Source organism: Abrus precatorius, unplaced genomic scaffold (genome assembly GCF_003935025.1).
Source record: "Abrus precatorius isolate BTA unplaced genomic scaffold, Abrus_2018 Scaffold153, whole genome shotgun sequence".
Taxonomy (NCBI): Eukaryota; Viridiplantae; Streptophyta; class Magnoliopsida; order Fabales; family Fabaceae; genus Abrus; species Abrus precatorius.
Genome location: NW_020874351.1, coordinates 65907 through 89158, shown reverse-complemented (window position 1 = coordinate 89158; position 23252 = coordinate 65907). Strand labels below are relative to the sequence as shown.

General features: G+C 31.7%; 4 protein-coding genes across 5 annotated transcripts; 1 reads left to right on the top strand and 3 right to left on the bottom strand.

Moving 5' to 3' along the window:
* Window positions 1-15: 15 nt before the first annotated feature.
* Window positions 16-3895, bottom strand: LOC113857271. Its single transcript, XM_027489070.1, has 12 exons — window positions 3770-3895; window positions 3492-3583; window positions 3048-3206; window positions 2051-2904; window positions 1894-1966; window positions 1575-1795; window positions 1416-1472; window positions 1139-1310; window positions 874-996; window positions 620-790; window positions 260-319; window positions 16-182 (listed from the first exon to the last, which is right to left on the bottom strand). The coding sequence occupies exons 4-12, from the start codon at window positions 2092-2094 to the stop codon at window positions 66-68; spliced, it is 1038 nt and encodes a 345-aa protein (XP_027344871.1). The 5' UTR covers window positions 2095-2904; window positions 3048-3206; window positions 3492-3583; window positions 3770-3895; the 3' UTR covers window positions 16-65.
* Window positions 3896-5863: 1968 nt separating this feature from the next.
* Window positions 5864-7854, bottom strand: LOC113857260 (cytochrome c oxidase assembly protein COX19-like). The gene is made up of 4 exons (XM_027489059.1): window positions 7765-7854; window positions 7385-7473; window positions 7120-7217; window positions 5864-6366 (listed from the first exon to the last, which is right to left on the bottom strand). The coding sequence occupies exons 1-4, from the start codon at window positions 7775-7777 to the stop codon at window positions 6261-6263; spliced, it is 306 nt and encodes a 101-aa protein (XP_027344860.1). The 5' UTR covers window positions 7778-7854; the 3' UTR covers window positions 5864-6260.
* A 768-nt stretch (window positions 7855-8622) lies between these two features.
* LOC113857203 lies at window positions 8623-12350 on the bottom strand. 2 transcript variants are annotated; one of them, XM_027489000.1, is made up of 9 exons: window positions 12120-12350; window positions 11596-11672; window positions 10577-10805; window positions 10308-10462; window positions 10149-10194; window positions 9956-10047; window positions 9692-9788; window positions 9300-9356; window positions 8623-9065 (listed from the first exon to the last, which is right to left on the bottom strand). In XM_027489000.1, the coding sequence occupies exons 1-9, from the start codon at window positions 12261-12263 to the stop codon at window positions 8904-8906; spliced, it is 1059 nt and encodes a 352-aa protein (XP_027344801.1). In that variant the 5' UTR covers window positions 12264-12350; the 3' UTR covers window positions 8623-8903. The 2 variants fall into 2 exon arrangements, with proteins under 2 accessions (XP_027344801.1, XP_027344802.1); XM_027489001.1 differs by having other exon boundaries at window positions 11596-11677; window positions 12120-12238.
* A 9845-nt stretch (window positions 12351-22195) lies between these two features.
* On the top strand, window positions 22196-23037 carry LOC113857208 (ethylene-responsive transcription factor ERF036-like). Its single transcript, XM_027489006.1, has one exon. It carries the CDS (start codon window positions 22222-22224, stop codon window positions 22873-22875), a length of 654 nt encoding a protein of 217 aa, XP_027344807.1. The 5' UTR covers window positions 22196-22221; the 3' UTR covers window positions 22876-23037.
* The last annotated feature ends 215 nt before the right edge of the window (window positions 23038-23252 follow it).

Genomic DNA, 23252 nt, shown 5'->3' with positions numbered 1-23252 from the left:
CTAAGTCATTGTAAAGTTTGATTTGAACGATCAAGCACTGACCCAAATGTAACAAGCTATCATACTCAAGAAACCGTTGCTGATTGATCTTCAAGGCCTCCCCATGACTGATCACCCATCTCTCTGGTTTGCTTTATTTGCTTTACAACATCCAAGCGCTCTGAAGAATATGAGGAAGGGATCTACATACAATAGCAAGCAGCATCAACAGTGTAGAAAATAAATGAAAATCACGCGGAAAAGGCTGCAAAAAATTTACCAAGAATGGCATATACTTCTTGATAGCTGCTAGTATAGCTGCATGGCCTACTGCTGTTACCTGGTACACAATGAAGTTTCATTGAAATACTTCCACATGTTTCTCCTCCATGTGACAATTAGTTAAACTGTACTGGATTATGTTTCCCCTTATGTATGATATGTAAACATGGCAAACATTCAACAAACCAAAGCAATTGAAACGTAAGGTAAGCCATAAAAGTTTAACAAAATATCCACACTCAAGTTTCGAAACTTAGGGTTCATTACCTCAAACACAGGTAGTTCATTTTAATCCACATAAAAGGAAACAGCAAGTAAACCAGAAGTCATACAGCATCAAGATTTTAAAGAAGCTAACCGGAAGTAGCATCAAGATTGTCACTGGAATTAGCACAATTATGTCAGTCTTGGTTCTGTTTAGCCTTTTTCTTTGACTTCTTGAAGCCTTGTAGCCATGCGCTTGCCTTACAAGTACCTCTAAAGCAACCATGATGTCCATGAAGAGCAACACAGTACCCATCCAGAGGTCCTAGAAACATATTCCCACAGATTAAGAGCTTAAAGTCAAGAAAATCCACAGCTTTACCAGGAACAGGTTATTAGAACTCTTACTGCACTTGTGGATGCCAACTTGATACTGTATCTCTTGATAAAACTTTCATGCAGAGTATTTGACATGTCAATGCTGGAACCTTTCCCATATGTTTTATTGTTCTTGATTGCTGCAATTGGAGCCTATATTAAAAATAAAATGAGCAAACATTGGTTACTAAAAGGAGAGCATATAGAAATTAACACTTGAAAACGCTAATTCAAAATGTAGGCTATTGGTTTCCCGTGGTTATCTTATGCATCAAACTTGTGTTACATATTATACCTTTTCTAATATAGATCTGGTTCGAAAATTACTCTCTGAACATCCTTCTGAAGTTAAATCGCGTGACATCTGACGCACTTCAAATACCAAAGATAACTTGGATTGATTTATACCTCCCATATATGATGTGTGGTTGTCAAATGCAGCATGATCCACAATACTTGGTGATTCACTGCAAATAGAACACAAGTTCAATTATAATTATTTCCTCCTCCTTTTAGAAATCAGCCTATAAGGGAGAAAATGATGAGCAAAAGAATCCATCCAACCAGCCTACCCTGATTTGTCATAAGCAGCCCAGTGATCTTGCAAACAAATACTTAGCAACCTCTGACTAAGAATGTTAACAAGTGAAGAAAAACGTATGAGGTTAATAGCTACTATAAGCAGACAAAGAAACTTAAACCAGTAAACTGATGTATAAATTAAATATTACCAGCGAAGCAAGTATGACAATGAAGCCGTGTCCAAGGATTGTTGAGTTGAACGATTGAAGTGTGCAAACCCAGAGAAAACATCATAGCACACAGTAAAAACTACAGAATAAATTATCTCTTTCTCTGCTTGGCGAGTATTATGTTTGGGCCTTTTCTCCTTGCAGTTTATTTGAACATGCGAAGCATAAAAATCAAGCCATCCTATCTCATCAGTTACTACCTGAAAGACGGTATAAATTAAAATTAGTGGCATTTAATCTCAATATAAAAAAGGTATTTAATTTTACGTCAGGGTTGGCTGAAGTAACAGAAACTAACCTCCGTGAAACACTGATACACTGAGATGGAGGAAAATTCAGGATAAATGAAAAGAATGCCATATTCCAAGTAACTTAAACCAAAGAAATAAATCTTCAGTATCAGTATGGTGAAAATTGAAATGGTTAAAATGTAACAAACGAGCAAAGAGATCAACCTGAGGAATTCCTTAACCATTTCATCAAGATCCCTAATTCCCATTGCCGACAAAAATATTCTAGTCTTTCTTCCAAGATATGCAAAAAGCCCTAATGTGGCCAAACTATCTGTTTGAATCTGTAAAAGTTACACCATAAACAACTATCTGAATGCAGAGTGCTAAATAACCACTGCACCTATTAAAAAACGAGATTGACAAGATTGGATATTTAACAGGCATGTGATCATGTAAAGCATGACAAGGAATATCTTCTCTCTGCTTTATAAAGCTGAAAAAGAAATACACAATGATGAAGCATGCCCTTCAAGTCAACTGTGCATCTAGAGAAAAGGACTGATATTTGATCCAAAATATGTTGCCTAATAGTTTCTGCTATTGAATATGAATGAGACAAGTTTCTAAAGCTCAAATTTAAGTTCTATTCTATGAATCCATGAATTTCTGTATGAGTCTGCAAGTTGACCTTTTGCTGAAAATTTTGCTTGTTTGAAATGATGCTTTCTTCACAAAAAGCTTTCAATAGTTTCCTATGGGCCAAACCAATCCAAAATTCTAGGTCCTCGGTTTTTTCACTAGGAAAAACCTTCCCACCAAAATGGAACAAGAAATTCAGTTCAAATCCTGCCTCAGTTGCTAACTGGTGTAACTTGTCCACAGATGCAAGATTGAGTGAAAAATCCACGAGCTTGACCAAAACATCTTCAAGAGACAATACAAGCAAGGGGCAGCAGATACGACAAGAGCCCAATTTCACCACTGCACAACAGGAGGTTATGGCCAAAACAATTCCTGCAATACCGCTGAATACTTTTCTGTCAGGCTAAATTCCTTCTGCTGAATATTTGTTGAATCTAACAGAAATGAACATAAAATCATCAACTTGAAGAATAACTTTGGAAGTCATGTCAATGCAAAGACTTTCATTGACCAATAATAAGGATTTCATCCAAGGTTCAAATATATGTTTCTGAAAACAAGGTTGTTTCAAGCAAACCTTCCTGCATATTCCGCAGACCACTTTTTTAGAAGTGGAATAAAATATCCTGCTATTCGCGGCATTTCGGTGTCTTGAAACCACTGCACCAAATATGGATGCTTCATTTTCAGTCGGATTTCAATGTGCTCTCCCATCTGATTTATTAATGGGGTCAAACTGAAACAAGGGAGGAAAAGTAACTGAGATGTGAGCAATGCTTAAATCAGTTGTATTTGACAGTTTCACGTTAACTATTACTTGCCATAACTTGTAAGGAAAAAGTAGAAATAGTAAATATAATATAATATGGTGCACAACTATTCATTCAATCATAGGAAGTTGATAAAAGTCTAGCGTATTACATCTCTAGTATATATGTCAATGTTACTATTTACAAGAAAAGGCAACCTCCCAAAATTATGTTATTTATTGAGTATGCAAAAGAAAACACTAAAAGCTTACATCTCTTTAACAGGGGAAAAGTCATTCAGTAGTTCATGTGAAAGCAACATCTCCAAATCAATGGCTGATTTCATTAAAGCATAAACTGCAACCTGCATAAGCGTGTCATCAGTTATATTTTTCACTAGATCCAATCAACTATCCATGATAATTTTTCAGGGCAGAAAATAAGTATATGCACTTTTTCATTAACAGGCTTATATCACAAATTGTCAGCCAATAATATTAAAAAAAAAAAAAAGAAACTTGGAGGAGACCAAACATTTGGCTGCATGTACCTGATAAGCAATACGTCTATGCCATTCATTCACATCCTTCCCAATCCAAGCCATTGCAAGTCTTGGACCATTCTTTGCTAGTCCAAGTGACCCAACTGCTTGGGTAAAGCTCCTAGAAGATTCATGCAATACCCACACAACACAATCCACCCTATTAAATTCCAATCCCTGACTATTGGACGTAGCATTAGTAACCTTTTCTGCTTCTTCGCTATGATGAGTACAGGAAAAATGAGTCTTAGCTGATGCAGCCAATGATGAGCACTTCCTTAAGGATGTGCAGAAGCTAGACAAAGATCCAACTAACATGCCACTATTCAAATAGATGTTGTTTCCTTCACCTATGGTATTTAAATTGGCATGTTGAAGGGCATAGGCCGTTGTCTTCTTTCTGATGTCTAATCCAAAGGATCCGCTGTTGGCAGATCAGGAAAAAATTGGCACCACATACATTAGGGGAAAACAATATATTTGAAACTAGTGATCAATATAGTAAGTCCCTGATTGATTTCATACACACTCACATATATGGCAATATAACTAAACAGTTGAAAAAATATTAATCTCTTAGAAAAGGCTACCACCTTCCAACAACTTTTGTGATTCCTTTTTTCTTTTCTTTTCTTTTTTTCCAATTTTTTTGGTTGACTCTGATTCAATGGATAATTGGTTTATTTCTAGGTAAGATTTAGTAGACAGGGAAAATAACAAACAAGAGAGCTTAATTTCAGGAAAGAGATCTTTTGCAGTGACATTATCACTGCATTAAATATCAACCATCAAATATATATTTTATAAATTAATTTTTATTAAATAATATATATTAATAAATTTTAATGGACAGATTGAGCACTACACGCCTCTGCAATGAAGTTTCTACATGAGAGGATCCTAATCCTTAATTTCATAATGGAGCATATAAAGGATATCAAAAGAATATATACACAAAAATCGAAACTACATCCCATTCGGTAGCTCGTACTCTAAACCCAGAAATTTAGTCATTATGCTGTCTATAGTCTGCCAAAATCTTCAAAATGGAACATGATTGAGCTTTGCATTAATATGTAATTTTTTAATATATATTTCAAATATAATACTTCATTCAGAACATAAGTGGTCATGATATCATTTTGGATCATGCTAACGTTAAAGCAACTACATAGAAAAAGAGGAAGCTTACAAGTAGTTGAATAGTTGATGTTGCAGATTGAAGTGAGAAGCCATGGAAAGGGGAAAAGTAAGAGAAGATAAAAGGGAAAACATCAAGCATGTTGGAACAGATAAATAATGCATAATGGAGTAGTTTAGGAACGGTGCCATCGAGGCACGGAAAGAGAGATACTAATTTTATTAATAAATTAAGCGACTTCATTATTAATGATGAATGATGATGCTCAATCTCATTGCACCTAGGATTTAGCTCCTAATACTCGTTTTGCTTCCGATGTTTTTGTAACTAGTCACAGCGAATACATATTGCAAACATGAAAAACCGCAATAAATAAATAAGAGCTTATATGGTGTCCAATGTCCAAATTATATACTTCAACTCAATGGTCCAAATTATATGAAGTCGCATCACTCCACAATTGCAATTATCTGAAATCGAGGGGTAGTGAACATCTTTTTTTCTTTCTTTCCTTCTATCATTTTGATAGAGGGTTAATAAACAACCTTCGAAAATTAGTTAAGAATAAACAAACCATTGACATTTTAAATGTCATTTCCGTATTCAATTTTAATCGCGTAAAGAATTCGACTTTTATATCCAAAACACATTTTAATATCTGCCTATTTGGTACAGTATAAATTTATAAATGAATCTCGATTTGATTTTGACAAAATTACACTGCACTCAGAATTTTGAAATGCGCTTCACTTTTTTGCATTAGACCGGGAATTGAATTATTAAATATCCTAGTTCACTTATTTGACTGACATGAACTTAGATCAACACCGATAATTAAATATTTTAATATCATATAATGAATTACCATAAAAATAAAGTAAAACGTTAAATTAACAATAAAATGATAAATAATAATATAATAACTACGTTAACTTTGTAGTTTAACATTAAGTTTCTATTAGGCTCAAAAAATCGCTTTTCATTGAATAAAAAACATAGAACTTGTTTCAAACCAATTCTAAGACTGGCTGAACCATCTATTCTCTGATCATTGCTAAGATAATAGATACTTTTCGCTCACTACATCATTATTAGCAACAAAACCCGTGAACAATAAAATGCCTCTTTGCATTAGTTATCTGCTTCCATATAATTACCACGTCTTGTAGAGGGAATGAGACAAACTCTGTCAGTCTGTCCATCATCTTCTGTTCAGTGCCGTGCTATCCAAATGACACCATCGCAAACTCACAGTGCATGGTAAGGCGTCTACTTGTCAAATGAATAGAATGAGAAAAGAAAATCTGGCATTACCAAAACTTAACCTCAAAAGCAATATACATATATAATTTTTTGGGTTTATTGGTCTCGATTATCAATCCTCTCCGCAACTTTCCCCCCAGAAGTTTCTACATTACTTTCTCTAAAACCAAGTTCAGCCAAGTCTTGTTTTGCCATCAAGTTCCTGCAAGATGCCAATTATATATACAGTTCATGAACATCCATTTATAACATAATTCTATTCAAAACAACCTAAGAACTATACATACCAAATATAATACCAAGAGCATAATATATCAACATTATAAAGGAACAATAAAACGGATCAAGTCAAGCTTCAAATTTTTATGATGAGACTTATTTTGGATTATATAAGATGAGATTTCATCATTCCGTTGCAAAATGTTGGACAAAATTAGATAAATGGCATTCTACTTGTAAGTACCAATCTACCATCTAGTCAAGCTCCTATGCAAACAGAACAACTAAAATAGATTCCTAGAGTCATAAAAACAATACACATAAAAAAAAAAAAAAACAACGACAAAACTACATCCCAGGCACAAAGATTAATAATGGATGCTAGTGGAATCACAGGTTTAATCCTCCACGCAATGACCCAACACCTTACCATGCCATTGCTGTCTCTCTCTTCTTTTTTTTGAGGTATAAAGGTAATTATTCTTATAATTAGGTAATTTGTATGGACGTATGTGTAATTTGTTTCATTCAGTTGGACACTTAAAATTCAAATCCGCTAAAGATATTAATTATTTCAGAAAGGTACTTACTCATCAAATTACACTACATTATTGAGCTCCAAAGGCTAGCCTATTTCACACCAATTGCTAAAAACCAATATGACAAGGGGGGAAAAAAATCGTGCATTAATAACTCCAAAATATCCATGATCAGTAATACATTGAACCCGACTCACTTTTCCATGCGACACTGCAAGTACTTTTTTGAGAAGTCTCTGCACTTTTCAGACTGGTGTGATGCAGTTTTTAGACAATTGAGATATTCTATCTTCTCCTGAAATGAGGCAAATACGGGAATTAAAGTACAAGAAGAAAGTTCTATAAAACGCAAAATCAACAAAAAAAAAAAAAGAATGAAGGTCTAAGAACAACACACAACTTGCAAGGGCACAAATCCATAAAGCTAAAGATGTGGAAGGAGAGTTGAGAGAAGAAGCAAACCAGGTCACATAAATGCAAGTGGTCCAATGGGAATATTCCCTTTTCGGGAGGCACTGGACGAAGCCCCCGATTGCCACCAAATGCACCACCTATTATATATTAGATATTACAAATTTCAGAGAGTGGAATCCAAGTTTCAAAGCAAAGAGTATATGCATAGTGCTATAGCGAAGAAATCAGCTCTCTCCTTGTTGAATCCAGTCATGGCGATAACAAATCTTGCTTTTAGAAGCAAACGCGTATGCATAATTTTTTCAAACAAGGAAAGAAATTAACCTATAGAATCTAGAGTCTTCAATTATTTTCACGAAGAAACTTCACCAGAAAATTTGTAAGCAATTTGTCAAACAAACGATGAAAAGTGAAAGAGAAACAAATACCTGCGGCACTCATCTCCTGGGGAGCCTTGCAGAAGCAAATGGATTCAACACGTTGCAACTTCCTTCCTTATTCCCCTTTGTTTTTCGCCCCGATTAATTCACCTCATTATTTTTGGGTTAAATACGTTTTCGACTCAATACAAACATCGATTTTTTTTTAATTTTTTTTAAAAGTGAATATTTTCAATCCTTACTATTTACGAAATTTTGTTAAGTATTAATGAGTCAAATGAATTTCTGATAACGTTCAAAAATTGAAAACTTTATTAACAAAAAAAAATTGAAAACTTTTACTTTTAAAGATTAACTAAGTGTCTGAATTAATTTATTATAATGCCAGCATTTTATATAACTTCTATTCTCCATTTTTTATTTTACGATATTTGTAATTTTTAATTCAATATTAATTATATAACTAAAATTTTGAGTTATTTTGTAATTTTTATTGATGTGGGTGCAATATTACCTAATTTTATTCATACCTACATAATGTATTATATTTTATGCGTATAAGGTGAAGCTTTTTAAAATATTTTTTGATTAAATTAATTAGGAAATAGATTATCTTGAATTTTTATTTAGATTATATATTTTACTTTAATCAATATTATTTTTGGTAGTTTTTCATCATTAGTATCAGTACATAACCTGTCAAAACCTTATTAATTATCATCGTTATGAATAATTTTACAAATATTTTAGAAAATGAATTATTAAAAAAATCTTGTTCTTAAATGATTTCACAAAGTATAAGAGAAAAGGAAGTTGATTTCACGAAGACCTGCCCCAGCTTGCGAAATATTCTTTTTCGGACCCTAGTATCAGATGAAAATTAAAGATCCTGTGACATGACTGTTCTTGAAAATGATTGTAACCAACACTGGGATTGAGAAGAATATAGAGAGTTATCTCTACTTTGATCATGTATTGATATACATATTTGCAGCTGCCTCTAACCTCTACATGTGGTAAACGAGCTAAAACTCAATTGTTTTATCCGTACTCATGATTCCTAAATCGAGGGATAAAAAATTGATGGTGCGATAATTAAAGATAAATAAACCATCGAGTTCATGCCAACTGCAAGGAAAAAGGCATGGCATATAATGCAGGTATAACTGATCACGTAGCAGCATTCGTTATGTTTGGCATAAGGATGAATTTGTATTGAGATCTGTCACAACAAAACAGTCCGCGCTATGAGAAAAAGCGTCTAGCTTTCTTAGCCTCTGTGCTCGAGGATGCTGAATGATTACCAGAACTTCATTTTTTAAGCTTTCATCATGAGAAGTAGAAGTTGGCTACAGAGGCAGATATTTCAAGATGTAACTGTTCGAATTATTTGAACTTCATAATGAATATAAGAAAATAACAATTGAATAAATAACAGAAGTCACCGAAAGCTTATAGGAATATAAATTAGCAACTTTTAGAGGATTTTTTTGCTAGGAAAAACATTTAAAGAATGTAACATACCATTACTAAATTAGTAAACTATCTACTGAAGAACATGAGAGCACGTTTTAAACACTTACCACCCCAACGTGCCATTCGTGACTACTAAATTCTTTAAACGTTGCTGCATCCATTTCCTGCACCAAGGTGCTTAGTGCCGTCAGAAAACAGAATAATATCATACAAACTGCATCTACAATAGATTAATTCTTCAATTATCTAATTTGAATATGGGAATGAGGCCTAACAGTCTAAGCTTAAGTGAGTACGTTAGAAGGTATAAATTGAGATTTTGTCTTCCAAAAAGTAAGACTTGATCAAGAACAAGCAGAAGCTCCAATTCTAGAGAGAGACTGGAATTCAATAAATTGAAAACATTCCAGTTACAAATGATTCAAGGGCACATGACAATTAAAATAATACTTTTATTTGGAATCATGACTTCTGCAACATGTGTAGATCGGTGACTTACAATACTGTAGATGGGAGGCACCAGATTCTCGCCTTTACACTTCGTGGTAGGCACAACAGAGAAGTGTGGTGCCAAATCTTGTGACCTGAAGATCCATCTGCAGGTGAAGAAATAGATTAACATCGCTTAAAGGTGAGAAATGGGCATACAAAAATGGAGGAAAATCATAAACAATTTTCTTATACAGCGTGCTTTTTTATTAAGAAGTTATATAGATTTCAGAGAATTCAAAATGTTCTTGCACTGGAACACAGATATACATACCCAATGTACACAAAGATGCACAATTGTGCCCATTCTCTAATCAATAAGCGAAGCCAGTAATTCTCTGAAGAGTCATCCATGTTCATATATATCTAAAATTGATAAGCTTGTCAAAGTCAGACGTTTATATATATATATATATATATATCGTTGTTCGTGTTAAAGTTTAGAAAGTGAAAACAAGAAATAATACCACAGTTTCTGCCGTAGCTACTATCTGCATTGCACCCTGAAATTTCCTGCACAAAGTAAAGGAAAGCAAGTTGACTATTAAGTATGAATTCTTGTTTGCATATCTATCACATTTGGGAAGAAATTACTCATATACACTTCTCAGATGTGTGGCACTCACTTGAACATCGTGTACTTCTTATACACAGCATCATGCATTGCTTGAATATCCTCATTTTCTATAATGGTCAACTGTTCTCGCAACACTAGTAGGTTTTGGGATATATGGTGGAATATTATATAGAATGAAATAAAATAATTTAGTAGCAGAAGCACCTGTACATTTGGTCAATTATGAATTAGCATCAAAGAAGCATGCATGCTTATTATAAATCACAGACAAAACAAATTTCCAAATTAAAGTGCATATAAACCAGCGAAGAAGCTTACGGAGAAGTATGGCACACAAGCCTTGTAACCAACTAGAGTCAAGTAAAAGACACATGCAAGGGCGGCAGTTGAACGCCGTTCATTTAACGATAGACGCTCACACATGATGCAGTAACCATGAGAAATGAGCAAAAAGGAGACGAAAGCAATCGTCTGGAATAGCACCCCTGTCACATACACCCCAAATGACATCCACAAAGAGCATGTCTGAAAATTGAAGCATGAATACCTGCAATAATGGTGTCACGCAGTGAAGTAAATTTAGCAGAGAACTAATAATCTAATACAATTATACAAATTTACACTACTATGATATGTCGTCAAACAAACTTTAAAGTATGCTTTGTCCAGTCTTGAATTAAAAATGCACGGAGAATAATTAGAAAACTTTAACGTGTATACATCTGTGGACTGGGGATTCTTGACAATGGACTTCATATGCTATTAACCTACCATTTTGAAATTGAACTGCTTTATGATGTAACTAATTCTCCATTACAAAAGACAACATCACAATCCAACAAATACACTTCAAAATACTATCTCCTCCCTCCATGTCAATTGCTTTCTATAGGACGAACCCAAAAGTTTATTATGACAAACAAAAAGCTCATTCATTCCGGTGAAATGAACGACTTGTAAGTTTAAAACAGAGTTGCTCAATAGAAGGCCCGCACGACTTGTATCTAATGCATGTAATCATTTAAAATTTATCACAATTATCTAAATTGAAAAGTGTTATAATTTTTTACAGAAAAGAAGTGATGATTCTCAAATAAATGAAACGTTCGCTTAACATAGAAAATTTGGTATCCCTTTCTGTTCCTCCAACCATACGCTTAATTTGTCTCCTGAGCTATCAACAGAGGCAAGAGTTACCTACTCTTTCCAAGACTTCAACACGTGGTTAAAATCAAAATAACAATCATTAACATCAACTTAATAAAAATAATCATTAACTTCAATGCAAGAAATTCAGTACAACATTCAACAAGCCAAAGTAAGGGTACAAAACCTACCAAAAGAGAAATGATAGCATGAGCTGTAATGCTTTAATCAACGGAACTGAAGTAAGTGTCCACTGCAAATTATTCCACTGCTCTAACAAAACAATATCAAAAAACAAAAGAATATAATTGTTAACGAACAAAAGAAAGTAAAAAACAGCATACCACGAACGAATTTAATAACAGCGCTATCTCATTTACGAAGTGCGAAAGCTACTTAATATCACAGAGCTTTTAATAAAATTTACATATTCGATCGAAAATTCTCTTCAGTTTCGCAGAAACAATATTTATGCTACCGATAAATACATGAAATTCGTCATATCGCGTTGCTTATCGATAAAGCAATAAAAGATCAAACTCGAATAGCGACACGGAGTCCATAACGAATTCACTTCTCTTCTCCCTCAAACATTTTTTCTTTCCACACTTTCAGCAACACAATTACACAGTTCATTCCTCATCATTCAAACAACACGCAAGCTATCAAAGAAAACACATCGATTAAGCCAAAGTGAGGATGATTAACGAGAAACCTGAGAATGGCGACTTTTGTAGGTGTAAGCAGTCCAAGAGCAAGCAGAGAGGAACCAGATCGTTAAAAAGGTCAAGTACAGCGACGGCAGCGCCCGATACGACTCATCCACTCCGATACCGTAGCCGTCACCGGACCTCATCATTTGCTTGCCGTAAAGTTGTGTTTCTTCGCCGGCGACTTCGAATTCTGTTTTTAACTGTTCTGTTATGTGCCGTCGTCGTTGCGTTGCGTTGCGTTTATGTTGTGCTTCAGCTTACTATTATGCCCATTTTTATACGCTGGAGCGTTGCTCACGTCTCAAACGTGGCCCTTTGCGTTTCAAATGAGTCAAAATAGTAATTCACTTATTTAATTTTATTAATCAGATAGAACGATAATGAAAAATAAAATTCCCCTTTAAACATTGTATTTATTGGATTCGAACTTTTTTCTACTTATGTGAAAGTGAAATTTTTTTATAAAATAAATTGAGGTTATTTATAAGAATATGAGGCTATGTCATTATGAATGGCAATGCCACTCAATATTTTGAAGTTGAGATGGTATTTGACCCGATCCAATTGTTTGGTCCAAAACCATGATAACTTACTTTGACAATTGGTTATGAGTTTGAGAAATGAATGTATATGGGTTTAATTAATTAATCCCAGCCACATTTTTTTTTCTATTTTGTATTAAAATGCAAAGTTGATGGGCCATGTTTTGGGGGAAAGAAAGTTGGTGGGTGTAACTATCTTTGGTGCAAAGTGGAGTCATGCGCCTAAACCACTCCGAGTTTTTGCAATTACTGAGTGAAGAGTATATATTACTCCCCACTCATTAAAAGATTATCCATGCAAACATGAAATTCATTTTTTTTAATCTGGGTGGAATTATTCTAATTGATTGTTTATTAAATGGAAAAATAAGAAAACTTGGTTGTTTAAAAATTCTCTTGACATTTATCAGGACGTCTTTTGAAGAAGACTTGGAAGTCGTGAAGAGCACTTAAGCATGGACTTGTAACACAAGTGAAATACCATTGAGTTAAATATCATTATTTCTTAATAGTTATTATACACTGAAAAATATTAAAAAAAAAAAAACAAAGGGTTTCATTTTGCATGTGTCTTTCATTTTATTTTAGTGTTTTAACAAAACGACAAAACTCACCAAATCAATATAGGAAGGAAGTGATGTTGGCAATGCATTTGACCAACTAATTAGCTCATATTAAGCAACGGGGTGTTGACTTTTTTTTCTTCCTTTCAAAAAATTTATGTTCTTTAACCATTTCATTATCTCTCCTTTTTTTTTTAATGTAAATAGATTCATCTAAATTTAGGTGTTATTTTTTGGTATAAAAGAATTTGATCTTTTGTTTAAACCGAATTTGAAGGCCAGGGCTTGATATAGTAGGTGAAGATGGTCATCAGAAGAGAATAAGGACTTTAGGTGAACAAACTCACTAACAAAACTAGTTTCCTTCACATTCTACCCAATCAAAAGCTTGAGGATGCAATCTTCTTTATTTTCATTACTCATCATCCATAAATACATATTTCTTATTTCTATGCAAACAAACACCACCCCATTCCACATAATCATGCAACGCAATGTGAAACTGTAAAATCTCAAACTCCTTGTTTTGTCTCTACAATTTTCAATTAGAGCAATTTCTCCAAATTACAAAAACTTTCTTTTCAAAGTTTTAGAACAAAAATAATGGTTGATATAAAGTCCAATCCAACACAAAGACCCAATTGAGGGGCTTATTAATTTTACCATCATTCTTCATTCTTTGATCAATAAATGAGATGTTATAATCATAGTCATAGACCCCTTTGCGAGCAACAAATACAACTGACTTGGACTCACATCCAAAATTCAAGGAATAAATGAGCATTGTTTCACGTTTAACCATTAACAAATTGGGCTTAGAAAGATCAACGCCCAACATTTTGAAAATGGGCCATTGACTACCTTAAATGTCTCTCCTATGCAGAGGCTTTTTTATTTTTATGTGTCCAATTGCGGTTGATCCGTTTAGCGTTAGGCCCTTTGGTCCTTTTATGTTGTTACTTTTATTTATAGTTAAAAAAGTGTCTTGCTCTTTTACACTTTTAATTTAATGTTTATTTTTTATATTTTTATAATTTTAATATATAATTAAGAGTATGTGATAAAAGAATCTATTTCTAGACTTCGTGGTCATTAAAATATGATACTTTTAGATTATTAAGCAGAATCATCGTGTCAAATATTTAGAGCATGTTTAATTGCATTTTTTAAAATAGTTTTCAAGTGTTGATAATATAAATAATAATATAGAGACCCTGAACAAACCAAGTGTTGTATAATACAATTCATGAGCTAGAAGAACTTTGAATCTGTCCAAGCATTTGGTTAATAATTTCCCCTGCTTAAATAGACTGTGAAGAAAATGTATTTACCTTAACCGAGTAAAATATATTTATATTAATGTCCTGAATTGCGGTGGCTTGTTACTTAAGATAAAAGCAATTTCAGCACACAATGAAACAGTCTCGCGTAGAAATTAAAAAAGAAAAAAATAAAAATCTTTCCTCTTATTTGATTGAGGTGAAAATGAGAGAATAAATAAATAAATAAACAAAGATTCATGTTACCAGTTATGTGTCTTTGCCTAAAAATAACACAGACCCCAGTTTTCTTATCAATCGAGCATGGGAAAAAAAGTGAGAGCCAGTAATAACTTTCTTTCCTCTCACTTTACACTACAAATCAAATAATGAAAAATCACTTTTTTTTAACTTCTTTTATTTCCACTTTATTTCCGTTAGTTTATTTTCTACAAAACTGAAATAGAGCAAAAGGAAATTTAATAATGACTGAATATGTCAAAAGTTATATATGCTTGCTCAAACTGAAGACAAAAAAATAATACTAATAATAAAATATATTTTTTCAAGTCAAAATTATTCAATGCTGTAAAACGTGTAGAAATAACATTATTCATTGATTTTTTTAAAAATCGTGTCACGTTAAAGTAACAAGTTTTTAAACGGGCTCAATAAATTCAAGAACTTAATGGCTAACATCTTGACCAAATGGGGAACTAATTAATGAATCAACCTAACACCCTAATTAATAGAATAATCAACTCAACTAATGAAGCACGTATAATAATTTTAAATATGTAAAACATTAAACTCTGCATTTGCCCAAGTTGGAACATGACATCAATCAACTTTTTCTTGCCAGCTATGCACATTAATAGTCATCGATGTTGTAATATCATGTTAATACTATCATAGGCTCCATTTTTTTCTCTCAAATCTTAATGAGACTGAGTTGTGTGTTATATACCTCTGAATTAGTTTTGAAAGGATATTTCAATGGATCACACTTTTCATTTTGCAAAATACTATGTGAGACAAAAAAAATATTGATATTGTAATTTACATAAAGGAAATCCGAAATCCTTGATCTTCATATTAAAATGTTGAGAAATTAATTTGGAGGATTTGGTAAGGTTTTAGGTAAGAAAGTTTCTTCTGCGTATATTTATAAGATCCCGTATGTGTATTAGATATAACAAGTGTCACATGACATTATTTTACTTACCAAATTCTACCTTTAATGATATCGTACGAAGGAAATGACAAATCCGTGATAGGCGAATGTCTTGCTGATAATTAATTAAATATTTAATCCATTATTGTCGATATATATAAAAACAATTCAGTATGGAATTTATAAAGACCAACATTCATAATTACATATTTTATTATTCTTTAAAAAGGTGGAGATTAAGAAATATTCCAAGGATTAGATATCATAATCATAATATTAATAAAAGACTAGGATAATTAGGTTTATTAGTACATTGATGAAAGACCATTAACTACGTTCAATTCTACACATTTTGTAAGGAAGGAAAAAGCCAGCGTGACGGGTGAGGGTGACTGCAAAACTCAGGTATTTAAAACACTGATACAACAATTATTTGCTTATTATACTCTCACTTATGTACATTAGTTCATTCCATGTAAATTCACAAGACATGTCTTGATGTCTATAAAAGAAAACAATCACAGCTTTAAGAAAAGTAAAAAGGAAAAAGGAACAACCAATCCCAACAGTTTTGCCGTTTTGTAATTAATTTGTCAACATATTAACTTAAAGAAAAAAAAACTATTATAATTAATGCTTGATTAGAATATTAAAGATAATATATATATATGGTATTTTATCTATTTCGTATTATTTATCTGAAAATAATATATACTTTTTAAAATTAGTCTATTAATTACTATGAAAGATTAAAAAAAAACTCAAAATATTTTTGTTAAATGAGTTAGAAAATAGTAGTTACACATTGATTGCTTTTTCCATCTCTGAATTAGAAGCTTTCATTTTAATTTGTCTTAAAATATTGTCACCTAAGAGTAAAAGAAATCAACTTATTAAACTTTGTAGACAGACTTTTAATTCATTAAATTTTTATTGAAAATAAATTCATTAAGCTAATTGTTATACTATTATTATAATTATTATATATATAATTTTTCACACAAATTAAACTGCTCTTACATATATAATTTAATATTAACTATTCATCGTATTTTAAATAGTGTATTACTCTTTCAATCAGTGATATTTTAAACTGCTCTATTTTAAAGAATAGGTTGTTGATGGAAAGCGTCCATGGAATATACTTTGAGAGAAGGGAATTGTAGTGTAGACTTTCTTGCAAAATGGGGTGCCCCTCACCAGGACACATTTAATGTTATGGTCTCCACTCTGAGATTTTAATCTGTTATTCTTTTGTAAAAAAAATAGTATATCACTTATAAAATAGTAAACTAATAAAATATCAATTAATATTCAACTTCATAAAATTTTATATACTTAAAATGATTTTAAAAAATTAAAAATTATTGGATTAATAATTTTTTCTTTTAATAAAAGAAATTGGAGATGTCACTTTACTAAATTTAACACTTATGATTTATTTAAAACAAATTATGAATAACTACTAGTTGATATTTTTTTAATTTTATATAACTTATTAAACTAAATTTAATAGTATTTTTATAAATTTTATTAAAATAAATTGTTTTAAGTTTATTTTAATAAAATTTATTGTTAAATTTATGATATAAATTATTGTTAAAAATATTAAATAGATGCTTAAATAAATTATTATTCAAATATACTATAATATTGTTTAATTATAATTCTGTCTATTTATTTATCTGTGTGCCCGCGTGAATTTTATCAATTAAATTAGTAACTCAATTAAACCGATAATTCAATGACACAAGAAATAAAGGAGTTGATAATCGGGTCAAGTTTAATGATTTTGATACTATCCCTCATTTTCCAATATTAAAATATTGGCAAATAGCATTTGTTAAAGATGAATATGAATTTATTAAGAATTTCCATTAGCCAGTCTATATTTAAATTTGCCACTGGACTAAACAGTTAAGACATAGCAATAATTTAGATTACTATTCAAAAAATTATTTTAAATTTTGTATTGTATATTGTATTTAGGAAGAACATGAACAAAGAAGTTACATGAATATTATTCTGTTCTTTCCAAGATCATACTTTATTGTAAATAACAACAACCAGATATCAAATAAATAAAAATTAGACAATGCATCATTTTCTTGATTCTTAATTTAATTAGTTAGATGAATGGCAAAACTTTTACACAAGTTACGAAAGAATTAAAGAATCCTTCCTATAAGATGGAAAGGGAACCAAACACTACTCACATTTTATAGTAAACTACATGACACGATAATTATTTTTTATAATAATATTTTTTTAATATTGTTTATCAGGAAATTAAAATAATTTCAGTGCATGGTAGGTTGTGAAAACCAAATATATCGTACAAGAAGAAATCATTGACAACAAAGAAGAATATTTGTTTGATGTAACAAGTAAACGGCATTCAGGTTGGTATATATTTAAGATCATGTAAGCTTGGTTAAATATTAATTTAAATACAATGTCAGAATTAAAAAAATCCCAAGGAAAATGGGGACATTTAACTATTTAATTTGCTTGAAATACTTAATGTGAGAAACATGATAAAATAAAAAAGAAAGTAACGTGCGTGGGAGATATTGAGATCTGAAAATGTGTTTATAATAGCTTAAAAACTAAACAAGTTTAAATGTTAGTAGTTAAAGTCGCATTTTAAAAAAATATTACAATTTTTTAAAATAAATTATTTTACTAAATAAATCTACTGGATTAAATTTGACAAAAACAAAATTAATCATAGCAATTAAAAAAATACCTTGTTTCCCTTCACAAGACACAAAAAGTCACGGATAGAGTTTGACCTAGTGCTGACATTGATCATATGATCCTAGGGAGCACTGGAAATAAAAACAAAATGCCCATGATATTTTCTATGTTTATACTAAATTAGTTGATTAATTTTGGGAGGTGATTGATGTGAGAATATCTACTGTACAACTTGCTAATTGCTATAGTTTTAGGAGGTGAATGAAAGTAATTTTATGATTTTTTTTTCAGAATTATTATTTAACTTTCAAAAGGTATTAAAATATATTTTTAAAAATACAAGCACGCCTCTCCTTCAAGAATTTTCATATGTTAGACATATATAGCCAGCAAATAAATTAGTTAAAAACAATAAAATTAACTGAAAATTTAAAAGCTAGTTAGATCCTAAAGCTTGAAAGCTTTAATTTGTCTAAAGATAATTGATTAATATCTATTATAAATAATAAAAGTGAAAAAAAAAGAGATACTTGATTAATAGTTGGGAAATGAAAGTAATTTTTTTAATAACTCTTTAATATACTCTTTATAATTAATTTATTTTAAAAAAAATTAAAGTATTTATCTTGTAAATTAAGTTTTTATTAAATTTATTTGACCTTTTAAAAAATAAATTTACTATAAAAAGTGTTATTTACTTTTCTCTTAATAATTTGGCCGACGCCATCACATGAAAGCCTATATAGTTTCTATTTTGCCTGGAAAAAGGTGTATTTTCAAAGCCTTTATGTATGCTCATTTTAAGTTTAAATTACAAATTAACTCTCGATTTCAAATATGAGATTTAATTTTATTCCATATCACTATTCTCGTTTCCAAATATATAACTAACCAGAGGATTAATGAAAACATCAATAGTTATGATTATTAATAATATTTTTTCTAATAATTAAATCCACTTCTTATAATACAACATACTATTATTAACACATCTTTATTAGTACTTATTTATCTTATTTTATTTTTTATGTTTATTTAATTGACAAGATATAATAAATTTATCTCTAAGGTTATTTTATCATTCTTTGTATTAAAAAATTTATCTAATAAAAAAACCCAAGCTAAAAATTGATTAAAAAAATAGAATAATATAATATATCTAATTTATTATATTAATATACACTAAATATAAAATAAATAATAAACTATCTCACTAATATTTTATCACTTTGGCTTATATCTTATTATATAATATTTATTAAATAAACTTTAACATTGGAGCAAAGGAATTTTATTTGGTATCTCAAAATGTAATCCAAATAACACAATAACTTGATGATGATTAACTTAATGAATTATGTATTAAATATACAGATACATTTAAAAAAAATTGAAGAAATAATGTATCCGCTACAGTAATCCTTAAGGAATAAACCATAAATTAAGTGCATGTTCGAACGTTTACTTGTAACTTTTTAATGTGAATACAAAGATGTACTAAATAAATATATAACATGCATATGGTTCAGAAATGACGATGGAATTGAACGTACTAGAATTTGCATGGTATAAGGGAAGCTTGGACATTGTAGTGTTCTTCGAGTAGCTTGCAATAATATTTGGCAATAAATTTTGAATTGCTTTAATTTCATAATTTGTTTTAGAGAATGCCCTTATTTAAAAGCCGTAGTTTTAATTAAGGTATCATAAAAATATCTGTCGAGATCCCTTATTTAAGTTAACCATATAGTAATTCAATTTTAAAGACCATTTGACAAATACACTAGACAGTTGAGTATTCTAATATAATGGAGACCAACCGCATCCAGCAAATAAGAAAAGACTCTTCATTAACCAGATCCATTTTTCTAAAGTAAACGTGTAGGATTAAGCTCAAATTATAAGAAAGTTTCGTTGACTCTTGTGTTATGGAGAACATATTTTTTTAATAGATAGATTTTTATATCTTCATTCTTTTTTATTATCTAATATCTCTCATTTTATTATTTTTACGATATTATTTAATAATATTTTTTTATTATTGTTTCTTTGATTTTTTAAATTTTACTTTTTTTATATGTAAAAAAATAATATTTTTTTATAATGATCTATTAGCTTTCAACAATATTGCTTTGAGGAAAAGATAATTGCAATTTAAAGAAAAATACTGTTCTTTAAGAAAAATGAATGTCCCTCCCTATTAAAAAATAATATAAAAATATATTTATAAATATCACTTTGTACTGTGTTGTTGGGCATAAATAATTGCAGTCCGTTTTCATTTTATCATGTTTCTTTTGTGTTTTCGAGGCTCTATTATGATTGTGTGGATGATAATAATGGAATCAAGTCATTATTATCCCGGACCATTAAAAAAATATATATTAATTTTTTGGTCTCCATTAAGCCCATTAGTAATAACAAAATAAGATTTCCATGGCACGAACCAATTAGGACTGTGAAAATAGATAGCTGACTTTACTTGAATACTAGTGTCTATATCAGTGGTCGTACCTTCATAGAGTTTACTAAACTGGAAATTGCATGATTTATACTTTACTATGTACATACATATATAGACATTCCGATGGGTTGCATTGAACTTATGTATATTTTTTCTTATCAGCCAAGAGCTTAAGAATCTCCTAATTATTGTCCATTTTGAATTGTGACATCTAATAATGTATTGCAAGAGCTACGCTCTAATTAGACATCTAGAGCATTGAAACTCTAGAGTAATGCTTTAGCATTGGAAGTGCGCAACTACAGAAGCGAAGCATGCATATGGTAGAGATGTTTCTTCCTCTCTTGTTAGAAAGGATGATTAAGACACTAATGGTGCATTAGACAATCCAAATCCTAGTGTGGCCTAGAGTATAGATATGCTACTTCCTCTTTTCTCACAAAAGGATAGTTATGATTCTAATTCCTTTGTTTTCATCCCAAGTCATTGTCCATAAATTAATGAAAGAAAGAAAATGGAAGGAAGAGATGAAAAGAAGGAAATTTAAACAAGAAAAAAGTAATGGGGGGGTGCATTAGACTTTGTCCAAAGGGTGTAAGGTAAAAGGTGAAGAACAGGAATGGATTGTGAATTTCTTTAATGAGTGAGGAATGGGGTTTGGACAAAGCAATAGACAATTTGATCCCAACGGCAACGGGCACAAGAAAGGGGAGATGTGGACTTATGAGGCTTAGATAGAATTGTTATAATGAACGTTTTCTGTGGGGCCTCTTCTATTAGTAGTGACTCGTTCCTCCAATCCTTCCTCCACACCTTTATGCACTATAACTTGTCAAAATAAATATTTCATAGACAAACCTTCTTTTTAAACTCCTTTCATTTCATATATTTTAATTACTTTTTTATTCTTAAATTACTCAAGTATTTTATAGGGTCAAAATGACATCCATGAAATGATAATAATTAATATTATCTTAACAAAACAATTTTTTTAATTTTGCAATATATATATATATATACACACACAAACACGTGTAAAGCGTTAAAAACGTACTTTATATCAGTCTCACTGTTAGAAGACAGACCAAAGACACTTAAAAAAGGGAACAAAGAGCAGCAATTTCAATTTCACAGTAAAAAGGTGTTGTTATTATACTCACTTGATAAATAGAAGCTTATATTCTCACTCGATTTATTGTAAAATGTATTTGGGGTTAGTAGTTATTGGGAGGTTAAAAAGTAAAATGAAGGGTGTGAAATAATATTATTGGTAGGTCAAGGGTCGCTGTACGAGAGCGTAATGTTCACTACAAAAAGACTACGCCATATGGTGTGTTCCTCAACTCAACCCACACTCCCTATATGTGTTCCCTATACCAAACATTCCCATTCCAAAGTTACAATGACACAAACAACCTCTTCCTCCGAAACCACCGCCACGACCAGCACCAGTAGTAGCAACTCCTCCACTACTTCTTCACCCTCATCGTCACATTCTCCTCCAGAAAATGATACCCAAAGGCCCAAGCCCAAGCCCAAGAGACCCAGAGACTGCAGTAAGCACCCAGTGTACCACGGTGTACGAAAGCGCAACTGGGGCAAATGGGTCTCCGAAATTCGCGAGCCGCGCAAGAAATCGCGCATCTGGCTCGGCACCTTCGCAACACCCGAAATGGCGGCTCGAGCCCACGACGTGGCGGCTCTCAGCATCAAGGGCCAATCAGCAATTCTCAACTTTCCAGAAATTGCAGACTTGCTCCCCCGGCCCGTCACGTGTTCCCCACGTGACATCCAGGCCGCAGCTACGGCAGCCGCCGGTATGGTGAAATTCGACCCCGTAACAGAGTCCCCTGAGCCGTCGGAGCTGAGCGAGATAATTGAGCTGCCGAACATTGAAGACAGCTTGGACTCGGCTGAGTCGAGAGGCGAATTCATGTTACTCGACGCGGTGGATAGTTGGGTGTTTCCGGCAATGGGGTCAGAGGGAATCGAGTTTTGTGGCTCTTTTTCTGAGGAGTTATTGTTTTCTGAGATAGAGATACCAATTTGGAATTGAATGGTGGGTGAAGGTTTGATTTTGACCGATTTGGCTTATGCTTCCTCACTTTTGGCTCATCTATCATCTTCACTCTTCAATCTTCGCTTCCCAACATGTGGGATTGACAAAATATCATTAATGAGTGTTTTGGCTATTTTTGCTGTCACTGGTCCATGCCTCAATTTTACTGTCATATATACGCTATATTTCCCACATTACTCACACCCTTAGCAACTTCACTTGTATTAATTCAACCCCTCCCTCTCTTCTACGTAGTTTCTTTCTAGTTTAGTTAGCTTCCTCTGTTTGCTACAACTAGAAACACAAAATGTGAATGCCCAATAAATTTTACCACACTGCTTTGCTGTAAATAATTATAGATTTTATTTCGAGGA